Source organism: Pangasianodon hypophthalmus, chromosome 17 (genome assembly GCF_027358585.1).
Source record: "Pangasianodon hypophthalmus isolate fPanHyp1 chromosome 17, fPanHyp1.pri, whole genome shotgun sequence".
Lineage (NCBI taxonomy): Eukaryota > Metazoa > Chordata > Actinopteri > Siluriformes > Pangasiidae > Pangasianodon > Pangasianodon hypophthalmus.
Window position 1 is genome coordinate 22,104,686 of NC_069726.1, and position 25,439 is coordinate 22,130,124.

Here is a 25,439-nt window from a genome sequence, read left to right on the forward strand (position 1 = left end):
AGTTAGTGTTGTTTCTATTCAAATATTAGGGCTGCGTGACATGGAATAAACACCACGTTATATTGCAATCACACCAAAGTAGCGCTGAATTCTCAATTCTGATTGTTAATGTGTTGATTAATTCCCTGTAACAGCAGTAATTCCGCTGCAAATAAGCTAGCACTTTAATATTAACAGCTCATTCACAGGAACTTGTTTGGTGGACACTCCATATAAACAGATCTGAAAATGTGTATTTGTTGATATGATCAAATTTTCTGTAAGGAGACATTTATTTAGCATTTATGGAAAGAGTCTCCAGTATCAGTAGAGACTCCTTCCTGGAACGTCTTCAAGACAGAGGAGTTTATGCTTTAAACTTAAAGCATAAACTTTCACTTAACGTTGATGTTAGCTACCTCATCAGTGTTTCAGCTAGCTAATGTTAGATAGCCAGCGTTAATTTTTAGCCATTAACAAACTTGTAGTTTAGAGTTCGCTCATTAACTTTATATAAGACAACATTTTGTAATTGCAGTCGACCTTTAATGGGAAATATGGAAATATCTAATCAACAAATAGTTATAAACATTAATGTTAATAGATACATTGTTTACATGGTTACATGGATACAGGGTTTAATAACCATCTAATATCAAAATGAATTTTGTGTTAAACATTTAGTCATATATTTTGTATTTGAAATACAGATTGGAAATCGGTGTGAAAATCAGACGTTGATATCACTAGCACTACTCCTCATTCATCATGTTTTTGACTTTCCACTCTTTGACATTCTGAAGGTACAGTATTACAGTCATGCCCCTGTATTTATGTATGAGTTGTGTTAAAACGTGTGTCACCGCATGGTCACTAAGTCGCTAAACTGAAGTGAGTTAGCAGGAGTTCGCTGCCTGCTGTCAGTCAGTTGTGAGCGAGATTTATCAGCAATTTCATGAGCATCCAGTCTTATCAAGATAACTTGGTGTTTTGTAATGATTATCAAAATGACGATACACTGAAAATACATCAATAAATGAGAAAACCCCACTCATGAACCACTCAGGGTTTATTTCACATATTTAGCGAAAAAGTGACAGACTAGGCAAGCTCACACACTGAATGTCTATGGGTTATACTTCTGTGAGATTTTTCTATAATATGTAGAATAAAGTTTCCAACTATGTGTGTTGGATATGTAGTATAATTTACTGTGTCGTATTTGTCTATTTGTTTTTTATAGAAGCTGATAGACTTATAGAAGGTGATGGTCATGAAAGTCATGGTCTCGTCATGTCTAGTGTGTGTGGGAGACTAAATACCTAAAGAAAAAAAAACTATTTGGTTGTAATTTTATATCTAAGCACTTACAATAGATTTACAATCAAAATTCATTAAATATGTAGCTGTTGAAGTAAAACCATACTACTGGTTCATTGTGCTTAAAGTGGCAACTCAATTCGGGAAAAAAAAAAATTATGAAATTCTGTCGAATGTGATCCAATAAGTAAGAAAGAACATTTAAAAAAAACTGCGCAAGTATTTCATTATGTGCTTGTTAAAGTGTCCCTAAGTGGACTTGGGATTGTGGCACAGCAGGTAGTGTTGCTGCCTCACAGCTCCAGAGTTCCTGGTTTGATCCTGAGCTCAGGCTAATGTCTGTATGGAGTTTTGCATGTTCTTCCTGTCTCCACACGGGTTTTTTTCTGGGTTCTCTGGTTTCCTCCTACTTCATAAAAACATCCCAGTAGGTAGATTGGCAGCTCTAAAGTTCTCCTAGTGTGTGAATGAGTGTGAATGAGTGTGCATGGTGCGCTGTCTTGGATTGGTGTCATATCCAGGGTGCATTCCTGCATCACATCCAGTGTTCCCAGGATAGACTCCGGATCCTCCATGACCCTGACCAGGATAAAGTAGTTACTGAAGATGAATGAATATCTGCAGGTATTTCTAGGTAAAAGATACACACTAAATGTACAAGAGATGTACTCTTGAACCCAAGACCCCAGCACCATGGAACAGTACCCTTGTTTTCTGAGAATGCACCATGGTAACTAGTTGATCTTAAAATGGTTTCTTAAAATCCACCCTCATGAATATAATTATTGTTTTATGGCTTACAGAATTGGCAGTTGCTTTCAGTGGAGCTTGCTGTATATCATGTCCTTAACGGTTGGCCAGAAGAGGGCATTCAGATTCTGTCTGACAAAGTTACCGGAGCCGCATCTGCATTTCTGCCCGTTCACCGCGCGCGGGAGAAGAGGACAAACAGTCGCGCGGAGGAGGAAATCCTTTTCCTTTAACACCCCAAAGTCGTTGTTTTGTTTCCGAGTGGATCGTGATCCCCTGTCAAAAATGTCCGTGAGAAAATCTGGGGGGGATTTCCTTTAAAAAAAAATTACTAACTGTAAAATCGGCGGTGTCGCTCGTGCTGCCGGTGGAGCCGTTGCTTTGCGTCGCTTGCGCAATGTGCCACGACGCTCGCACGCGGATTGATGCCGGAACGTCTTGGAATTTAGCGTAAAGTTTTTGTTGGTGAGAGAAAAACAATAAGACTGATAACTTGGATGTGGAGTCTTTTGCGTCTTCGGATAAATGGAGTGTGTTTTTTCTTTTCTTTTTTTTTTTTTTTTTTTTGTGTGTGCCTTCGCGCGGACCTTGACGGAGACTCGGTATATTTAATGTGACGTTTTGTCGGAGCCGTTCTACGACATGCTGCATGGTCACGACGGGGGAACCGACACACGCGGATACCGGATATCTTCGACGCGCTCGTGCTGCGGCGGAGCTCTGATTGCGTCGCGGAACCGGCGGTGGCTGCTGCGCGCGACGGCTCCGGTTTGCGGGCTCGGGAAGACGCGTGCCATGCGGATGATTCGGGACGCAAGACGCATATGAAAAACCCCTACCGACTGTCGACACCGATGAGTAAGTTTGCTCTTAAACGCAAAGCAGTCTGAGTTGCATGCGCTTTTTATTTCTTGTTTTATTTCAGTCAGCACGCGGGGCTGCTCGTGATGTCTGTCGGTTTTTTGTCAAACCGAATTTCGTGGATGCTCCGATATGTGGCCTCGTTCCTTGCAGATAGTTTAGGGTTTCACCTTGCAAAGCCAAAATCTGCGAAAACACACCAAGTCGGGTGTCAAGAGCATTTCTTGAGCTTTGCAGAGGGTTAGAGGGTGTCTCGCGCTCAGATCTTGGAATTATGGAAGCGGGACAACCTGACGGAGCGCGAGCGCTCATGATGGAACGACTGGGATGTTTGATTTTGCTAAAAAAGGTCAAGATGAGACGAGATCAACATGTACCGAGTGTGTAGCGCTTTCATTTTCCTGCGTCAGTCGCGCAGACTTGGGGCTTTTCTTAATTTGATACTCGGTGCGCCCGTGGGTGTAGGTGTACTGTGAGTCTCTTTGTGTGTGTGTGTGTGTGTGTGTGTGTTGTGCGTTAGAGACTGTGGTGTATGCATGCGCCTGTGCGCGCGAGAACGCGTGCGCGCTCGCGCGTGTGTCTGTGTGGGTGGATGAGTGTCTGAGAGTGTGTGATGAAGGCGTTAAGAGCTTTAAACGCAACATTTTTTTCCCATGAGGCAATTCGTTATGCACTCGTTTCTGTCTTAAATTCATGCGTTAATTCTTGTTCTTTTGTTTGTTTTGTTTTTTTCTTTGATCTCTGCATCTTGGGTATTTTTATTCGCATTTAAAAGCTCAGTGTATGCACATAACCTGATGTAGGAAGATGCAGAAACGTGTTGCGCGGAAATCAGTGTGTGAGGGTTTGGTGCTCGAGCGTGTGCGGGATGCCAAGTCAACACTGAGGAGCTTATTGTGCAACATGTGCAACAAAATTCAGCTAGTTAGTGGTGATGTTGAAGAGCTTGATTGTGCCCCTCTTCAGTCCCCTGTCATATCCATTCCAGTGCATTATTGGCGTGTGATGATAATCAGTCCTGTGATTTATCATGATACTCAAGATGACCAAGATTCTAGTCATCACAAATCCTGTAATCCTTTCAGAAAGCTGCATAAAGCTGTCTTAAGATGGCTTGTTTCAAGGCAGCTTCAAATGCATCCTTCATGCTGAAGCGTTCCTGTAATTCTGCTCATTAAACTTTCTAGAAAAGGAAAAAAACAGACACAGCAGACAAAAGTTTTATCTATCTATCTATCTATCTATCTATCCATCTTACCATTTAGATATTTATTATTATTTTTTTTAAAATTTATTTTACTATGGTTTCATTTATTTATTTTCAAATTATGGCATGCCAGTATAACAAGTTCAACATATTTCGTTATAAATATAATACTGGCACATGACTAATGTCTATTCATTAAATGTAAATGGAAGGCCTTTATCACCCCAATTAAAATTAGCATTATGATTACGAAGCCCATTTCAGTTATCTTATAACACTTTTATATAGAACGGATTTAACCAAAGGCAAATACATTATTCATGCCGAAATACTTCATAATGTGTGCTGAATGGATACAGATATAAATAGGAAATATATATATATATATATATATATATATATATATATATATATATTTTTTTTTTTTTCCTCAGGGCATCTAGTTGAGACCAATGGTGTGCTTTGCTGTTAGGATCCTTCGGAATGCAACAAAATAGTTGCACTATTGGGAGGTTTTTACTTTCATGTGGGTGCGAGTGAGCGGTCGGATATGAAGCTGGCACAACAAACAAACACTAAAAACTAAATAATCTAAATTCGTTAGAAAATATTGCAAGCAGGCAAAAAAAAAAAAAAAAAAAAAAAAAACACAGTCCCATGTACATCTTTAGCTGAGACCAATTATGAACTGGAGTGATGTACCTGAGGTTGAGGAACAGTCAGAGCCAGAATTCGCAAACCTTCCAGTTTAGGCCACACCAATTTCTGTTTTAAATCTGAACACAGATACAAGTACACAGATATTGGCATACTAATCAGATACAGATACAAATATAGATAGTGGCATTGTGTTATACCCCTGTTGTATATATACATTGTGTATGAGCTGGGTCAAGATTTGCCATTAAACTAATTTTGTTGATTACACTGAATACCATTACTGTGTCATAGGGGGCAGTATACCTATACTATGTGTGGAAATGTACAAGAGTACATTCTCATTCAAACAGTCACTCTAATTACTGATATGGCATAAATGACTGCAGACAATATGCCTGGGAATAATCTGATTTTTCACTAGACATACACCCAGTACAAGGCTAATTGCATAATGAAGCACAGTGTCACCAGGATGTGGTGATCCATCCATTCCATTCATTTTCACCTATCCACATTATAAATTAATTGATATAATAAACTGATAACAGCTGAGGCCATGGATTAATGTTTTAATTCAATTTACTGTGTCCGAGAGTAACTCTCAGACCCATTCATGATTCTAGAAATTGGATAGAGATCTACTATCTACTAATACAAGTGCAATACTATTATACTGAGGTGAGAACAAAATGTGTGTGCTGCTTATGGATTTGAGCTTGTAAACAAGTGTTGAATCAGTTTTATTACTCAATTTATGCCTTATCTTATGTGAGAACAGGATCTAAATGTCTCATCTGTGTATGATAGCAATTCAGTTGCACAAATTCTGAAAGCATGGTAACAGAAGGTCCAGGCAAATGTAACTGATTTGGTTGGCTGCCACTCATTTTAGTAGTAATTGTGGTCTAATAGAGTGGCTCTGGCATGTCTTAAAAACCCTCTCCCTTCATGCTGCTGTGAGTTAAAATCCAGTTGTATTGTATGACTGGTTGGTCCTCACACAGCATTTGCCATTATTACAGATGAAAAATGAACAAAATAAGTTTTGACAGGGCTAATTCAAGCAATCAGCATTGTTAATTAGATCCTGTGTGTCCAGCGAATGAATATTTTGGTTCTAAGATGGAAAATTAACAGCAGTCCAAGAGAAAGATGAAGGCTTAACTTCTTTTTCTTTAACTCTGCTTTCTTTCAGGCTCTGCCATGCGACGGCGATGGTTTGTGGTGCTGCTGGTGCAGGCATGGCTCTCTGCAAGTTTTTCTAATGGTGAGCGGCCATGCCCACGGAGCTGCCGCTGTGATGGCAAGATTGTTTATTGCGAGTCCAGTGCATTCCGCGACGTGCCAAAAAACCTGTCTGGTGGCTGTCAGGGCTTGTCTCTGCGCTACAACAGCTTGGCAAGCTTGCGTGCTGGCCAGTTTGTTGGCCTCAACCAGCTCATTTGGCTCTATCTTGACCACAACTACATTGCAACCGTGGACGCTCGTGCCTTTCAAGGAATAAGGAGGCTCAAAGAGCTAATCCTGAGCTCCAACAAAATCACGCTCTTGCATAATACCACATTCCACCTGGTACCAAATCTGAGGAACCTTGACCTGTCCTACAACAAACTGCAGGCTCTGCAGCCAGGTCAGTTCCAAGGACTGCGCAAACTCATCAGTTTGCACATGCGCTCCAACTCCTTGAAGAATCTACCATCTCGCCTCTTTCAGGATTGCCGCAATCTTGAATTCCTCGACCTTGGCTATAATCGTCTGCGCAGCATCACACGTAATGCAATGTCAGGTCTTGTGAAGCTGACGGAACTCCATCTCGAGCATAATCAGTTCTCCAAAATCAACTTTTCCAACTTCCCCCGGCTTTACAACCTCCGCGCTCTTTACCTGCAGTGGAATCGCATCCGGACCATGAGCGAGGGACTTACATGGACCTGGAGTTCTCTACAGAAGTTGGACCTTTCAGGGAATGACCTACAGGAGCTGGAGCCAGAGGTCTACAAATGCATGCCGAACTTGCAGACACTTAATGTGGATTCCAACAAGCTGGTTAACGTCTCTCAGGAAGTTGTTTCGGCTTGGATATCCCTGACCATGATCAGCCTAGCTGGAAACATGTGGGACTGTGGACCTGCAGTCTGCCCCCTGGTAGCTTGGCTGAAAAACTTTCAAGGGAACAAGGAGACCCCCATGATTTGTGCCTCACCCAAAGAGGCTCAAGGCGAGAAAGTCTTGGATGCTGTGGAGGCAAGTGGTGTGTGCAAGGTCAGTCATGTTACTCCCTCATTTGCTAGTTCTACAACTACCCTTTCTGGTGCCCCTGCTCTGAATGCAGCCCTTCCCTTTGCGCCCACACTTCATTCCGGAGGTAGCAGAAGGGGCCAGGGCACATCCTTGCAACATCCCACCCCTTCAAGACCACCACAATCTGATGTCTCTCAACCCGAGCAAGATTTTGAGCCAGTGTCCTTCCACAAGATAGTGGCAGGGAGCGTTGCACTATTTTTATCCGTTGCAATGATTCTCCTTGTGATTTATGTGTCATGGAAGCGCTATCCGAGCAGTGTCAAGCAGCTGCAGGAAAACACTTCAGCTGCCCGCAAACGTCGGAAAAAGTCTAGGGAGACTGAACGTACGCTCAGCACCCCCTTGCAGGAGTATTATGTGGACTACAAACCTTCAAGCTCCGAGGCCACGGATGTTCTGGTCAATGGAACAGGGCCATGCACATACTCCATATCCGGTTCCAGAGAATGTGAGGTATGACTCTACACTTCTTGCTACTTCTGTAACCAAAACCTTTCCACTGTTTGGCAATGAAAAAAAGAGCTCAGTGTAAATTGCTTTTAGAAAAATGGTGCTGTGATTTTGGTTTTGTCATTTTGTCGATTCCATGTTGGAGGCTAGAAATATTTATAAGAGTAGAATGTCAAATACTTTTAAGGCTACTTGGCTCGGACTGCTTTTCATTGATTTCTGGCAAATGTGTGCGTTTTGATTTCAGTATGCTAAAGAATGTGATTTGTTGTATTTGTTCAGAGTCATTTTGAAAAATACTGCTGTATTTGCAATAAATATATGCTGTCACATCAGCAAATATGATCACATACACTGTTCGCCTGTACAAATTTACTATGTAAACCATTTTTTTTAATGTTGTGAGCTATGACAGACTTTGTACTTGTGCTGAAAAACACAAAATGTAGTCAATACAATGTCTACAGTGAGTTAAATAGTGGAGTATCATTGATACTAGAAAACAACTAGTTAACTATAAAACAACAATTACTATGAAGGAAGCTAGCTTTCATTCATTGTTTGCCTCACTAGCAGTTTTGTGTGAAATATTATTCCAGGAAGATTGGGTTATCATACATTTAGCGAAAGAATGTGATAAATGAATTTGACAACATATATTTTATAGCCAGCGTTACACTGTACAATTTTTATTCAAATTTTGCTGTCCCAGAGAAAAGAAATTCATATTTGGTCCTGAATTGAGATGCGACCAGTTTAGTCCCATTGTGACCAAAGACAGTCGACGACAAAGTTCAGAAATATTTTATCAAAATCTCAGAGTGTGAACGCTGCTACGACTTTTGTCTGAATGCCACCAATAGGATGTTCAACAGCTGTCTAACAGGACAGCTACAAATGCAGTAGTGGTAATGACGAAACTTAAATGCAATGCGCTAATTGACAGAAAATGGCTGACTGATGTGAGCAGAACATAGTCATTAAAAAAAAAATCACAGATCTATCGTTAGAGAATCTTCATCGTATAATCTGACATGGAGAACAATCTGTTATTGCAGTCTGTTAAAGAATTTGGCCAGGTTTTTTTTGGGTTCTTTTGGGTTTTTTGGGTTCTCATACCGTGTGACTATCTTAAAAGACTGCTGAAAAAGCGCAGTCTAAAATGTGAACGTATGTCCATTTGCACCAGTGTTATTAATTACTGAAATAAATAATTCAGGTATCATCTAACCCTCTACGGCTAGTCATGGATATGGATTTCAAACACTGTTTCTGTATATGCTTCAGTGACTGCTGGGTCTTCCTGTCCGTTTGATCTGTTCTTAATAAGGGTTTTAGATTGCTAGTGTAGTGATTGCATTACCAGAAAGGACAGTGCTTTCCTGTCTTTTTTTTTTTACACTAACAAGCTTCCTCAAGCAACGTGAGCCTTCTGATGATGTCTATAACAAGATCATCCTGCCCTCTCGTTTTCAGCAGCTTTTTAGCTGTTGCTGTTTCATCCATGCGCCAGAAAGATGTTTCTGATCCAGACCTTTGAATTTTTGTTGGAATCCTTTTTTTAATAAGCAGTTTCTTTGTAAATATTCTGTAAAGAATATTTGTAAAAATCCACATTTTAAAGATCCTTACTGAATGCACAATGCTTAATACAACAGAACACTTTATGTATGAAAATGAGTGGGTTTTTTTTTGGTCTGTATGTGTTTCCGAGACACCCCTTCATGGTATTATTTACGGTGATGGCATATTTTTGTATTCAACTGCACTAGCAGTGACTCCTCCCTCCCTCTGGGTCTTGGAAACCTGTCAGCTCCTTGCAGGGATGTTAGCATTAGCCGTAGCCAATCCTTCTGGCAATGCCATGACAGAGACACTTGGACACAAGAGTTGGTCTTGAACCTGAATGGTGCAGGGGGATAAGATGATAGACCGATAGACACGATGAGAGATCGGTAAACAGGTGAGGGAAATGGACTGACAGAAAGGGGAAGATGGTCAAGGCCACACAGAGCTCACAGCCATACAGAATGGCTTCTGGACAAACTCCTGTCTTATTCACTAAAACAAAAAAACCGTTTTCTCTTCAGAGGGCTCAGCAGTGTGTGGTAGACTCCCACAGATTAGGCTCATTTGCTTTGAGACTGATTCATCGAGACATTCTTCATAGCAGGTTTCCACATCTTATTTGGGTTTCATCTTGGAGCATCCTCAGGGCATTCATCTAGCAAGTTAGCTACATAAATGAGCTACATGAGATGTGAGGTTCAATTAGGTTAGCTAGTTAATTTTAACCATAGAATAATACCGCAAGCACCCTCTAAATCGGACAAATAATACAATAAGCAAATCACTTACATTTATAAAACATACTCCTTGCTTTGAGCTGAAAGTTTGGGCCACCATTTTTTCAGAATGCAATTTTGTTATCGTAAATGCAGTTATGGAATTGTCTACCTCAAGAACGATACATGCAATGATATACATTTTGGCCAAATCTTATTAAAGGTATGTCAGAGTGCATCTGGTTACCTACAGTGCTCTCCAGAATTACTGGCACCCTTCTCACAAATGACCAGAAAAGTGCTGTAAACACTAGTCAGGCAGGGGTCAATTGATCAGCCAAACAAATAAACAGATAAAAAAAAATAGTTTGCAGGAACCTGCACGAATCAGGTAAAAGACATATGCAGATAAAAACAGGATTAAGTACAATTAAGTGCCTTAAGAAGAAAAGTTTCAATTTTGGACACCTGAGCACATTACAATTGGCATCATGTGTTGTGGTCAGATGAAACTTTTTGGTCATGCACACCGTCAGCATCAGTGAAAGGGGAAAGGGAAAAGAACCTGATAGCCACCGTAATATATGACAGTGGATCAGTAATACTTTGGAGTTGGTGGTTCAGGAGGTTTTATGAAGATTGATGTACCGGGACATTTCAGCCCAAAACTTGGTTGCATCTGCCAGCATGTTCAGACTTGGCCATAGACAGATCTTTCACCAAGATACTGAGCCAATCGATTCAAAAACAGTTAAAGAAAAACAAAATCCGAGTTTTGCAATGATTTGAACCTTACAGAAAAGCTGAAAATATGCTTGCATGACCAAGAGTGTCAGACATTACAGAAAAAAAGACTCAGTGCTGAGCAGGCATCACCGACATTTATTGTAAGGGTCATGTTAATTATTATTATTATTATTATTATTATTAAAAAATGTACTTTTTTGTACTCAGTTACTGAATGTGCTTTTTTTCTTTTTTTTGTATCTATTTAATAATTTTGGCTCATTGTCATGAAGGTGCCAATAATTCTGAAGGACGCTGTATCCTTTCAGATATAAATATGATTACATGGATAGATGCTCACTGCCGTTTATGCCATGTTATCGCAGCAGCATGAAATTAGTCTTGCTAGATGCTTAGATTAAACCTAATCAGCCAATTGCTTAATCATGAATAGGTCATAATATAATGAGGGACATTTTCTGTGGTTCCATTTCCATTTTGTCTGTAAGTGCGAATTGTTTACTGCATCCTCTCACCATCTCCTGCGGCGGACATGATGTGGTTCGGCTGCTCGGTGGTGCAGCAGAGTCGAAGTCACCCGGTGATTGATGAGTCCTGTTCTCTCTCCCGAGATTCGGTATTCTGCTCACACACCTGACTTGCGGGTCTCTTCACATCACACTAACGAGCTAGATTCAAACATACGTTTCGGCTTGCTTTCGGCTTTTGTCTTGGAAACACGCATTCTCTTGATGCCTTTCTACCCTCGGCGTCTTATCACGAGTGACAAGAAACGCCAGATAAAGAGTGTTTAGGGAGAGGGAAAGAGAGAGAGAGCTTCCTCTGCCCTAACCTTGAGAGAAGCTCGCTTGGTGAAACAGGTGCTCAGTAAAAATTGAACATCCTTGGTTGTTAAATGTAATTCCAGGATACAATGTGGAGTGATTTGAAAAGCAAAGCAATAAAGATGTCCTTATTGATGGAACTGACAATGTCCACGGTTAGGATTTATTGCCCTGTGAATCTTACAAAGCTGCTTTGGGACCAGTAATGAGGTGTTTGTCATTTGATAGCCCTTGCAACAGGGCGGTCTTCAGTTTGGTCTGATCAGCAACTCTACAACTCTACATGTGTTAAAAGCACAGTGGAAAAGGATAATGAGGCAAACTTGTCAGAGAGATGAAGGGGGCTGGGTTGTCGGTTCCTGTCATGCAGGTCTACATCTTCACTCCCTCCAGCTGCAGGATCCTGTGCCTGCTCAGAGACTTCACATTCAGACCTTGAATTGTTAAAAAACATGAATTATGCATGATGAATAGCTGATTAGCCTGCAACGTGATGTGTCAGTATTTTACCTGTTGCCTCGGTTTGTCAAAACAGTCGCCTGGGGGGAAATGGGAAATCTACATCTGCTGAAAATAGCTTATTTGGAGAATAATATAATTTAGAAAATAATATATTAAAAAAAATAAAGTTAAGGAACAAATAGAATTTAATTAATAAAAACTCTGTTTACATATTTAGTCAACTCCAGATTTACTGGCAACCTTCAAGTGAATGGGCAAAATAAAATAAAATTTTTAAGTAAATAAATAGAAACCATGAGTTGTTGTTTCGGCTGCTCCCGTTAGGGGTCGCCACAGCGGATCATTGGGCCGCGTATTTTATTCGGCACAGTTTTTACTCCGGATGCCCTTCCTGACCCAACCTTCTCCAGTTTTATCTGGGCTTGGAAGTGTGCAACCCCAGTGGCTGGGGTCATTCCCTGGCCGGGAATCGAACCCAGGCCGTGGCGGAGAGAGCGCCATGGCCCAACCACTAGTCCTTCAGCGACCAAATAGAAACCATGAGTAATTGTTTGTAATTTATTTTAACTATTTTTATTTTATTAGTTCAATATTTTTTATTATTTTACAAACAATTAGAGAAACTATCGACCTTGGCTCTAACAAAAATTACTCTTATAAGAAGACATAATAGTATCATCAAACGTATTTATTTTGATAGCCTTAAGCAATATTAAAAAAATGCAAGTCATAATTTTTTATGCAAAAAGCAAAAAGTTGCTTTCAGTCTCCAGTGTCCAGGAACTCTCCTTTTGCATATGACCCTGACCTGTGTTCCTGGGGTAGAGGGGTGAGGTTGCACACGTCTTAATGTAAAATCTTAGTGTCAGGCATCACTGTGAAGGGACACACAAGTGGCAGATGGATGTTGATCTGCACAAGTCAGGTAATGGACATGAAAAATGCACTGTTAAAAATTGTTAAAAATACAAGAATTTAGTACTTAATCAGGGCAATAATAATAATAATAATAATAATAATAATAATAATAATAATAAAAGTTTCTAATGCTTGGGCAGTTGAAAATTGCCCATATTTGCATGCATGCGATAAAGTCGGCTGCCTTTGAGCTGTTTATAAAGGATAAACTCTGGTTTGGCATGATATTTTATATCTCTGTGCATTTTGTCTTTATTTTTATTCATTCATCTTAAGTAAGTGCTTTATCCTGGGTGAAGGTCAAAGTGGATCGGATGCCCATCCCAGGAACACCTGACGAAAGGTGGGAATACACCCTGGATGGGATGCCAGTCTGTTGTGAGGTGCCATTCACACAATCATTCAGTTTAGCCTAGCCAATCCACCTACCAGCATGTTTTTGTAAGGTGGGAGGAAACTGAAGAACTTGGAGAAAACCCACATGGACACAAGGAGACCGTGCAAAAGTCCACACAGGCAGTAACCCGAGATCAGGGTCGAACCAGGAACCCTGGCGCTATGAGGCAGCAATGCAGCCTAGTGCACTACCACGCTGTGCAGTTTCCCTTCAGTACGAATGTGAATCAGTTTAATTCTAAACATGATATTAAAGTTTTAGATCCAATGATTTATTTATTACATACATCCACATACAGAAATGTGGGGGAACCCCTATCAGCATGGTAGTGTGTGTTTACTGACTCAAACCCTCAAAAGGTTTTGAAGGCATTCAATATTTATTCTTCTTGCTTGTGAGCAATTAGGCCAGTACCATGGCTCTTTGATTGTGCTGTCCATTGTAGTCATGTTACATTTGCATTAAAGGCTTAACTCTTGAGTCCTTAATACATGCAGATTTTAGACTGCTCCATTTGCTTTGGGGGAAAGAAAAAAGAAAAAAATAATAATGATAACTTTGCTCCATTTTGACAAAAAGCCACCTAAATGAGAGATTAATCACCATTAGACCAGACTCTACATTTTTTTTATCAAATTGATGATTTTTGTAGCTTTGAGCCCTGTAAATAATGAAAATGGAGTAATCCTCTCAACAGGAGAAAGTAATTGTTGAAGATTAATATGTGTGCCACCAATCTGGTTATCAGGTCAGCAAAAAAAAAAAAAAAAAAATGTAGAAAAAACAAAGAGAAGATTAAGGACAGTTTTCCATATGCTTACTGACCGCAAAAGAGACTTGTTTTGCACCTGAGGATAATTCTGTAAGCTCCTAAACTGTGTCAAGTGTTTGAGAACAAACTACGAATGCAGGGATGCCACCTGGGTCTTTGTGATCTGCTGTGAAAAATGGATTTCATATGCATGCCATGTCTTTGTAAAGTGAGCGAAGGAAGATTTCATTATAAAGGTACTCCTGTACAGCTTGTATTTTATTACTGAAATATTGGAGCTGAAATAGCTCTTCACCCCTTCCCCGCTGCTGTGTGTTATAATGGAAAAAACGGTATTGAAGAAGACACAAAGGTGAATGCACAACAGAAACAGGAAAATGCACCCAAAACGAGGGGCAGGTGTGTTTTCTGCAGAGATGAAGGGTCAGTTGAGGAGTATAAGCCCCCATAAGTGTGGAAAGATATTTTTTACACTCGTTTTCAAAACAATTCCCATTCGCATGAACAGCGTTAACAGAAATATGAGCGCGCCGGCCAAGTAGGTGGTGGTGGTAGTACGTCATAAACGTTTATGTCAAACACCTCAAGAATAATAATGCTAAGAGCTGTGTATTGAGCGACATGTGACAAAACACTGACATGGCCAAAAAAAAAAAAGGAAAATGACGCACATGAGGGTTCAGATATGTGGAAAGACGATGAGGTGAATCTACTACTTAAGGTTACATGTGAATGCAAAATGTTTGGTTATATCTTATCCTGATGTTTCATTTGTAGTGAAATTTGTACCATGGAATTTGTAGTGAAATTTGTACCATGGAAATTTGTACCATGGAAATTTGTACCATGGAATGGTACAAATTCAGGTGCAGAAGGTATAATAACTTTGAAAACAGACCTCATCCAAAGTGCCATTTTGTATGGACAGGATGCAAAAACATGGAAAACCTGCATTTTCAAAAATATTCATATACATGTGGTCAGAGCCTAAGTAAAGAAAGAAAGTGTAAGAGGGAGTGAAAAGATAATCTGGATCATAAACCATGAAATGACAACAATTATCTTATCCTTGTCTGTCTGCCGGATCACAGCCACAGCTCAGCTATGATGAGTCCATGTCTCAAGCATGACATGGACCAGAAATTACAGTACAAGTAGGATCAAGCCTCAGAAAAAGAAAAAAAAAACCCTACTCCTTTATAGACTTTCACAAAACATAAGTTTTCATTTGGTATGTAGCTATGTTTAAACAAAGCAAGCTTCACAGTGATGTGATGTACCTCGATTCTGTAGCTATAGCACAAGCTACTCGTTCTGAATCCGAGCACCTGCTGCACTACATACATCGGTGCGCTCTGACTGATGGTGGCACGATTTTTACTACTCGGATTAATTAGTGTGTACAGATGACGGACAATCTTTTTGGAATCTGGAACATGCAGGTATGTGGAAACACTGACTGGTCCAGCACAAAGCCATTATATAACTATATGTTAGCCAGCCTCGAATAATATCTATTACATGCAATGTGAGGACATCTCATAACTGAAACACTGGCCTATGACTTGCTGACTTTTGGTCAAGGGAGCAAGCGTCATTGTATTCTCGTTCTTTTAGTCTGTATTAGCGCACTGTCGTAAAGCTAACTATCCTGTCATGTTATTATATTATGTTAGCTACCAATTTTTAGCCATCAATTAGATTTCCCAGGTACCCAAAACAAGAGACTGGGCAACACATTAGTGCTCTCACTTTACCCAGTGAGCTAGCTAATACATTTATGAATTTTCCACCCCTGGGCCCACAATACACTAATCACATGCCTAGACCTAGCCATATTTGGCCAGCTATATGGAAAAAAAAGAAGTCTTAATGGCAGTTATAAAGTTATAAGAGTGATATACCAAGTGATAAGCATGCTACTCAGTTAGACATCACATCATGATATTCAGCATGGAATATGATTATCATGGACACTTTAAATTATCATTAATACTGTCCAAATTTACAAAGGCTAAGACAGTGAGAGAGATGGAGCTGTCCTACCCAAGAGGCACACTCTATGTGATTTAGTGGCAATTGCACAATTTAATGTCTGTGCACCACATAATTTATTAAGATTATCATAAACTTGTGGCTAGAGAACAACACAAGGGCAGTGCAGGCAGCCACCCTGGAATGAGTTACTGCAAACGAGGAGGCAAGACAGCACTGAAAAATGTGACATCACTTCCTTTTACTGTTTTGTTGTTCTGTCCACCCACAGGACACAGCTGGTCAAAGCCTGACCTTCAGATATTTATCCACTTCTACCCACACAGTAAGAGCTGAAACACACTAAAAGCTTCATTTTCTAGCTTTTTTGTTAGCAGGCTGGTATATCCTCTAAGACTAGCATGTGTACTTTTTAAATCGGTTAGCTCATGTTTTCTGATTTGAGGCATTTCATAACAACAGCAAGAAGGCTTTTAGAACCCCTTAAAAACCCTCGTGCTCTGCATCCATTTGGAAGGTCTGAAAAATCTGAACCTGTGTATTATAGGATGGTTGTGCCAGCTTTGCCCACGCAAAAACAGGCATGTACTTGAGCACACTTGGGCGGTTATGTAATCGTAGCATTCCCTGCAATTTGAGAGCCAATCAGATGGACTCAATTCAACAGAACACAAGGCATACCTCTGGTAAGAGCCTTCAGCTTCAAATTAATTTATCCCATTTGATCATACAGACCCGAGCTCCAGATTGCATGTACATGTGTGTTTTGGGACCTGGTGGCCGTTTCAAGTGCTGCTCTCTATGGTGGACTCTTCCAAATTGAATGAAAGGGTCCTTAATTAGATTCACATGGATGGGTTATTTGAAAGCCTTTGGCAAATTCATGGTTTAACCAGTGCCTTTGCTTTTCATCCGACCAAAAGCAAAAGAGAATCTTCTTCTAATTCATTTTTGACCTTTTGTTCCATTTAGTCCATGCCTTCAATAGTCTTTCAGGAAAATTCTCAGATTTTGAAAGATCAAGAAAAGTCTGAGAAAATCTATTACTCACTCATGAAAGACTCTTCACATTACAACAATCCTGCAAACAATGCAGTGAACATTTTCTCTGGTGGAGGAAGCATAATGATTCACCTTATAATGACTGAACTTGGAAATATTTTGGTTCTACTTGGTATTTCTGTATGCCCATTGAGGGACAACACTTCAGAGATTACACAGAGTAGAAGGCAGGGAAACATTTCCCAGTAATTATGTAGGAAAAATGGAGGGTAAATGGGAAGGGGAGTGAAAGGAAGGTTTTTGAGTAGGAATGTAGGGGCTGCACATTGGCATGCTAGACAGTATTGACAGCTCCAGGGTCCACACTTCAATCCTGGGATTGGGTTACTTTTGTGAGTTTTCCAAGTTCCTCCCCATGTCCATGTGGCTTTCCTTCAGATTGTCCAGCTTCCCCCTACCTCCCAAAAACGTGCTGGTAGGTGGATTGGCTATGGTAAACTGAGGTGTTGAATATGTGTGTGTGTGTGGTGCCTTGCAATGAACTGGTATCCCATCTAGGTGTAGTCGCCAAAGTTCTGGGGATAGGCTCTGGTGACATTGCGATCCTGACCCAGCAGTTTCAGCCACACAGTTCACACTTCACACAAATTAATCATTCATCATTCACTCATCTTCAACACAAATGTTACCATACTAATCACCGTTCAAATCAGGTTGAATGAATACTAAGAATAAATAAATAAATACCGTTCAGCATTAAACCAAAGTTCTGATATTTTTGCCAACATTGATATTGACTTGAGTTCAGATCATGCGCTGTTGGGACTTGGGGGATGAGGTGGAGGCATCCAGGGTGGTTGGTAGTCCACACAATTTCAGAAGCACTTAGATAAATCACAGAGTGCCAATTGTTGCTGTAGACCACAGGTTCGTAGCACTGGTCCTGGAGTACCTTGGAGTGTATTCCCTGCTCTACCACTTCAACTCACAAAGGGCTATTAATTAGCTGAGTCCTTGAATAAGGTGTGTTGGGGACAGGTACTGTAAAACACTGTGATGTGCATAACAGTGGGTTCTTCGGGACCTAGGGCTGGGAACCTGTGGCCTAGGCAATTGTCTGGGCAGCCATGGAGCTGATCAACTAGCAATTAGCATGCAGTATGGGAAGCTGAATCTCAAAAACCTGGTTTGATGCCTGATTCCCTTTCAGCAAACAAGTACATTTAAAAATGGTCTATTCTTAATCCAATATTGTATCATAAACCATGATTAAACACTGAGTAATTATAATGACTTGGGCACTTATGTTGATATTTGCCTAGTGGAGGGTGCATAGTGCTGCTGGTTGGAGTTCACTGGGCATATGAGAGACTTTGTAATGAATTCAGCCTCCCTTAATGAGCATCCTCTCTATTGTGTGCTTTTCACTCTATAATGTCTCCCTCACTGTCTCCCTACACATTGCCTTCTCTTTATCTCAGTGTTTATTTTTGGCTTCCTCACTTGCACTTCCTCTCTGTCTTCTTCTTTTGTTGTCTACCTTTACTTTCATCCATGCTCTAAATCTCTTGCCTGCCCTCTTCTTCCATTTTCAGTCTTGTTCTCTCTCTCAGAATTATTTTTTTTGTGTCTAGTTCCTTCTCACAAACAACATCTCAGCAGCACTTTCTTTCTGTTTCTTTTCTATTTCATACCCTTTCTTTCCCGGTGTCTCTCTTCTGATCCCAAGTGGATGGCTGCTATATGCCACAAGGTGATAAACATGCTTTCTGAGTAGCAGCTGAGTAGTGCCAGAATATCAGAGTGTCATTGGTGGCACTGTGCATTGCTGACAGAGAGGAAGAAAACATGACAAAAAGCCTAGCTGTGGCTCGAGCTTTTTTTTCTGACCTGCTGCAGTCAAGATGGTCAAAGGACAGATGGTAAACATGTCTCTATGCCCATGGAGACTAGAATCGCGTCACAGCTTTATTGGGCTGGTCGCCCAGCACAAAGGCCTCTTGGTTGTGAAGTTTTATTTATCCAAGCACAATCTCAGGGAACTAATGGATTTGGGATGCCTTGAACTGGTCCGGAAAATGATGTTATCACCATTTTGCCCTTATAATAGCACAGTAACGTGTCTTATACTCATGACATAAAAACAGGCCATGGTGTGAAGTCTTGACAGTGTTGGTTTGGAAGCAATGAGATAGATAGACTATAGATATTGACTTTCCAATCCTGGTTCAATAATGCCACCACTGATCTGTACTGGAGTGGCATGGTGGTGCAGCTGGTACTGCACTCACAGCTCGAGGGTCCCGGTTCAATTCTGAGCTCGGATTACAGTCTGTGTGGAGTTTCTCATTTTCTCACATTTTCTCAGTGTCCACTTGGGTTTCCTCCAAGTACGCCAAACATTCCGTTAGTTAGGTTAGCTACTATAAATTGCCCATAGGTGTGAACGTGTGTTGAAATGGTGTCCCATCCAGGGTACATTCCTATCTCACACCCAGTGCTCCCTGGGATAGGCTCTGGATCCACAGCGACTCTGATTAAGATAAAGCACTTACTGAAGATGATGGAATGAATGATGCTGTCTACCATAGCATGACTGCAGATTAATGACTCAATTCTAACATACTTTATGCTATCTGTCTGTTCTAAAATAATATAAGTGGGTTTGTTTATGTTTTCTTTTTTGAATTAGCAACTAGTTCTTAGTATCTTCAATTGTTCCTCCTCATAGATAATGATCATAAATCAACGAAACCATATCCAGCTGTATGATGCTGGTTTAGAAGGAGCGCAACCTCTTTTTTCTCTCTTAACCTTTGTAGAATGAGATATTTTCAAGTGTCAAGGTTGTTTTCTCTCCCTGGAGAAGGAGAACATGGCTCATGCTGTATTTCTCTAATTTTTTCACATTCCTAGCTAACCTTTTTTTAAAAATCTGGATCTGCAAAATATAAATGAGATAGCAGGGTTAAAACCTCCCTTTCTTTGAAGTCAAAAATACATTAAATAACACTAAGGGTTTTGGCATGCACACTGTCTTATTTGCTTAAAATGGATTATTTTTGACATTTGTAGAAACTAGCACAACAGCACCACCAATGGTTGTAACTAAAAATACACTGAATGGGATAAAGTAGAGGCTGTGGCTGATTTCTTTCTAGCATAGACTGTAGATTCATGCATCACCATTATCAATCATGTCAAGTGATTACACTTGCTGAAGCGCCCCCTAGAGTTGAGTTGGTGTGCACCGGGGCTAATTTATTAAGCCCATTTGGCTGACACATAACACGTCATCAGCAGTGGTTGAAACTGGAAGTAAACAGACTGAGCAAGTATCATCCAATCAAAGTACAAACTATGCAAAAGGAAAAAAAAATTACAGAACAGAAAAATTAAATTCATGGCATGTTTACACACCTGAAACACTTAAAATAGCAATCGTAAATGGTATTACCTATCTGTCTTTCTGTCTGAGTGTGGTTTTTGTGCATATGTGTAATTGTTATAGGCTTGACCATAATGGTTTCATTATAATTACACAGAGTTACCCTGACATTCAGTATCATGACCAGGAGTCACTGCAGACAAGTGATAGCAGACAAGACATTAGGCTGTGTTTCATTTCACCACTTGTTGCACACACATGCACATGTACAATATAGATCTGGTGAAGGAAAATTGCTTTGTTACCGCCAAAGTGTATTCCATAAACGGAAAAGTAGTACGCAAGCAACTTCAGAAAAAAAGGAAAAGACAGAAAAAGAAATAATGAATAAAACAATGAATTGTAAACTGAAATGTTAATGTTTTCCCAAAGAGTTTGGTGTTCAATGAGCTGAAAACAGACAGACATTGTACCCAAACAGAAGGAGTGGAATGGTATGTCGGGCTGGTCTCTGAAGGTGATCTTTGCTTGGTGGTCATAATAAAATCCTGTCACATTCCACTTCATCGTCTGTGGTGTCTTGTCTTTCACCTTGGCCTGTCGGGATTTAAAGAACACGGACCAGAATCCCAGCTGGTGTCAGGCTCGTGAAATCATTCTGCAAATAATGACTGCACCTCTCATTCCCCAGTGGCAGGACAGCTCCATGCATGAGCGAATGGAGTGGCAAATTAGTCCTGATTTCTATTGTCAGTGCAAATCTTGGGTGCCTGTGTGACTCCAAATTAGCATGGACGAGCTTGTTAAAAGAGATATAATGCCCTCAAAAGCTTAATTGTCTGCAGCTGCTTTAGGCAGCATCTGACATCTTTATTCTTCAGCACTCATATTTGGGGAGTCATTCTCAAATTTAATTAAACATGCTCAGACTTAGTAAATCAGATCAGTGGTAAAACTCAGAGCATCATGCAAGTGAACTATTTAATGTTCCCAACCTCCTGTAATTCATATCCCTTTGAAAACTAAAGAAAATAACTTTTTGATGTGAATTTTTAGCTCAAATTGCTGCCTTGAGCCTGTTGCGCTCTACAGATGGCCTATTTTTCAGAGCTGAGGCTGGTTAATGCTCCTGTGGAAAGGCTGTGAAGCAGTAAACAGCCCCTTTACTACCAGCCCCAGTGGCTTTCCTAAATCAAATGATCCACTTGCGGCCTCCCTGGTTTGTACCCTCTGCCTCCCCCCAGAGCCCTGCAGCTCTCTAATGTCATTCTCCCACTGTGTTTTTTTTTTCTTTCCTGCATGACACTTCGAGCTCATTACTGGGTCTTCATATACAAGATGATCTGTTTCATTTTCCTTTTTCACAATACTTTCAGTCAGTGAGTGATGAGCATTGATATATATGATATTTACCATTTGGCAGTCCTTTGGGTACAAATGACTTAAGAATCTTTCATTCAAGTTCAGAGCTGAGCAGTGAAGTATAAATAAAGCTTTATAGGCCAGGCTAAAGGACTCTCTTTTAGATGTATGTTGTATGTCTATTCATTTTTCTTAGTCAGCCAATAGTTTACAAAAAAAGAAAAAAGAAGTAGACTACTCATCTTTTCCAAAGTTAAAACAAAAACGGATTCAGGGCATTGTTATTTTTATTTCATTAGTGCAGTTATATACTGATAAACAACAGCAACTAAGTGTCAATTAACCTTCAACTGACATACACAGGCTGCAAATTACATTTTGAACTTTATGCCACTTGCTTCATGGTTAACAATGAAAATAAATAAATTAGAGCAATACATTTGCAAAATAATAGTTCTGGGTCTTATATTACAATATTCAAGGACCAATTTTTAAAATGCATTTGTGTACATGAACCAGAGGCTTAGATTAAATCCTTGATTCTGGAACTGAGAGCGTGCAGCGTGGAAGCTCATGCCCATCAACGGAGCTCTGTTTATAGCTTAAAGAGTGACCACCCTTAATTAGAGAAAGCAGTGTGTTTTCCAGGCTGATAATGACCATGTCTTGAATTGCTATGTTCAACTCTGACCACGGTAGTGTCCAGAAATGAGTCTGGATCAGCCTCTGTCAACTGCCATAACTGGATTGGATGGTGATGTACAACCCACAGTTGTACAAGCACAGTTTCTCACGGCGCTAGTCATGACAGAATTCTGAATTCCTGAACAGACCTCTAAACTTCCTACAAAGTGATATCAAAGTAATAATGTTCCATTAAAGCAAAAGATTTAAAAAAAATTCCTAGCATAATCTTAAACAAAACCTTGTTGTTTTTTTCCACAGTCTGACTATTTAACTTCCCCACAATGGTGAATAGTGAATGTATTAGCTGATTAGTCTATGCAACCCTTAGTTTAAACTCACAACCTGGTCATTAGCACAGACTCTTAACCACTGCTTGCTCGCGGGTTGTGGGAAAGTTGTGTTGTTGATTCCGGCTGTAATTAATTCAGCAATTAAATCTCAGTGTGGCACAGATTTGCAGTACGCTTGAGCATCTTATAAATCCTGTTAAATCAGAGTTTATCACTGCTCCGGGATTGTATTATTCTCAAGGACCAGAAATCCATGTTTAGAATCATTTTCCTCAATCCCAAGAGAGGAGGCCAGATCTACAGATCGAGTTAGAGTAACATATCCAGAAAATAAGGGTAATTCCAGCTCTCTGCTGTATTCTCTCCGGTTCTCGACGATTTCTGGATCTCATTCTGGATCTGACTCTTTTGCTACCCTGTCAACCTTTTTCCTTCTTTTGTTCCCTCTCTTCTCAATCCACTTCACTCCGTCATACCTTCTTTCACTGCCTCACTCCCTTGTCCTTTATCTTGTATTTGAAAAGAAGATGAGAGGGCAACGCTAAAGTTCAGCAGCACTATCTTCAAAGTGTCAAATATCGGATCATCCAAGAAACACTCTCGAACTCGACATCAAAGCCATCCGTGATCTTTCCAGCACTTATCTTCCTGGCCTGCTGCTAACACGTACTTTTAGTTTCAGTCTTCTCTCCTCCATTCTTCATCTCTATCCCACCATATAAGACTGAACGGAGTACTAGATTCTATAATAATAAAACTCTTCAATGCCACTAAATTTGCACCTCTAAACATCATAACCATCATTTATACCACAGCGTTATGGAATTCTCAAATCTGATTGGTCCGAAGGTGATTAATTTTCTGTAACAGCAGCTCTGACAGTAGTTCCGGTTGTAATTTATATGATTATATAAATGTGCACATTTTAATATGCTATTGTTGTTGTTATATCTCATTTACAGGAATTTAACATTAAATGTAACAATAAACAAATAAAAAGTACATGTAGTTTATTCATTATTTAAAAATTGTAACTGTTGGCAAATTGCTGTGGTATAAGTGGAATAAAACACTTTGTGGCATGCTGTTATAGGAAAGTAATCAACTTCAGAGTGGTAATAGTAACTCCGCTTCATTACACCACCCTGCCATTGATTATTTTTCTATAACAACCCATCCCGGTATGTTTTATTCCTTACTCATTCAACACTACAATCAGAGATGTGAAGAGACATTAACGTGTAATAGTAGCAGCAGTATAACACAACACTAGAGCTATAAGCAATCAGTAAATAATCACATTTAAGCATTTAAATGCATTCGTAAATGGAGTGTGACTTGATCAAGAAAATATGGAAGCAGAATGTAACAGCAGACTCTGTAGGATGGAAGGCAAATGATAAAATTACACATTAGGGTCCATATTTAAGGCCTTGGTGCTAGCTGGCAATTCTCACATTATTCGTCTCATTAGTTTGGGCTTCATGCTCTGGTTGCCATGACTACACAGATTAATGCTGACAGCCTAAGTTTTGGGAGTTCTTATTCTATGGCTATCTCTGCCTTGCTTTATCTTTTTTTATTTGCTAAATTTGCTTCCATCCATCCATCCATCAATTTGTCCCTTTTTATTCCCTTCAAAATGCTCTCGCTGTATTTTTTTTTATATCTTCTGTAATCAAGGTCACTCTTGATTAGCTAGCAAGTAAATGAACATCAAAAATCACAGGGGGGAATCAAGTTGTAATCTGCATTCCTCCTCCTGGAGTGTGACCTTTGTTTCATTCTTTTCCAACATCTATTCAGACATGGGCTGCGCTAAAAGATGAGAGTTTGCAGGTGTTTCCATTGCATAGACTGTTATCCATTGCTCACTATGTTCCTGTGGGGGACTTAGATATAACTCCGGTTTGGGTTTTACAATCAGAATATTCTAGAAATTTTATACAATCAGTGGTGTGCAGATCCCTCAGCATGCTGTGCATTGTACCATGTTGACCGCTTAATTAAGGTCCATACTAGCTAATGTGCAAACATGGAGCCACATGCGACCTGTTTGGCTTTAATAGCTTTCAGAGCTCAATATTGCTGTGACTCTTAGACTAAACATGATAATGAGTACAGTTACTTGTAATGCCTGGTTTTGCTGGCTTGTAGTGCACTTGTCTAAATGGTTTATCGTCTACCTGTCTGTGTGCTATGAGTGAGCAATGAATCATGTCTGGCAGTTGATGGCCTCTTTTGCTCCCAGGCTGAAATCCCAGATCGGCCAATCTGTTGACTGCTCCAGCCTTTCGAACCCTCTGTGGATCCTGAGGTGTTCCATGCTGTAGTCTGTCTCCAACCATCTGTAAGATGAGCGCAAGACTGGCCTAGCTTGTGAATCACGCAGCACGTCATCGGCCATCGTTGAGCAGCCATTTGTCCAGTCTTTGCTAACACTGCAGCACAAGTTTGACCTGAACCTTTGCTCAGAGGTGACTCACTTCTTGCCATTTTTTGTGCTTAATGTTTAAGAACTGGCTCTATTTTGACTCAAGGTCATTGTGGAACGTTTCTACTACTCAGCTGTTTTCTGGATCCTGGCTTGCCAAGGAAGATTTGTTTTTATATTGAGTCATATCACAGCAAGCAGCTGTCTGCAATCTCTTTTCACTCCCCTACAGGGAGCAGTATTTTCTAAGTGATCACACCTGACAATGAAAGACGGCAGCAAGGAAGAAGTGGAAATGAGGTCCAGATCTCCAATTACGAGGCCACGATGTCCCAAATCATCTGC

At 40.2% G+C, this 25,439-nt stretch overlaps 1 protein-coding gene across 1 annotated transcript in view; it reads left to right on the forward strand.

Annotated features, from left to right (window-relative positions):
- The first annotated feature begins 2,145 nt into the window (after window positions 1–2,145).
- The window catches only part of LOC113544129 (leucine-rich repeat transmembrane neuronal protein 4), a 117,994-nt gene continuing 94,700 nt past the window's right edge, over window positions 2,146–25,439 (forward strand). The window contains exons 1-2 of the mRNA XM_026942779.3: window positions 2,146–2,907; window positions 5,973–7,534. Coding sequence (XP_026798580.1) covers window positions 2,874–2,907; window positions 5,973–7,534 — 1,596 coding nt within the window. The 5' untranslated portion in view covers window positions 2,146–2,873. The remainder of the gene's footprint in view (window positions 2,908–5,972; window positions 7,535–25,439) is intronic.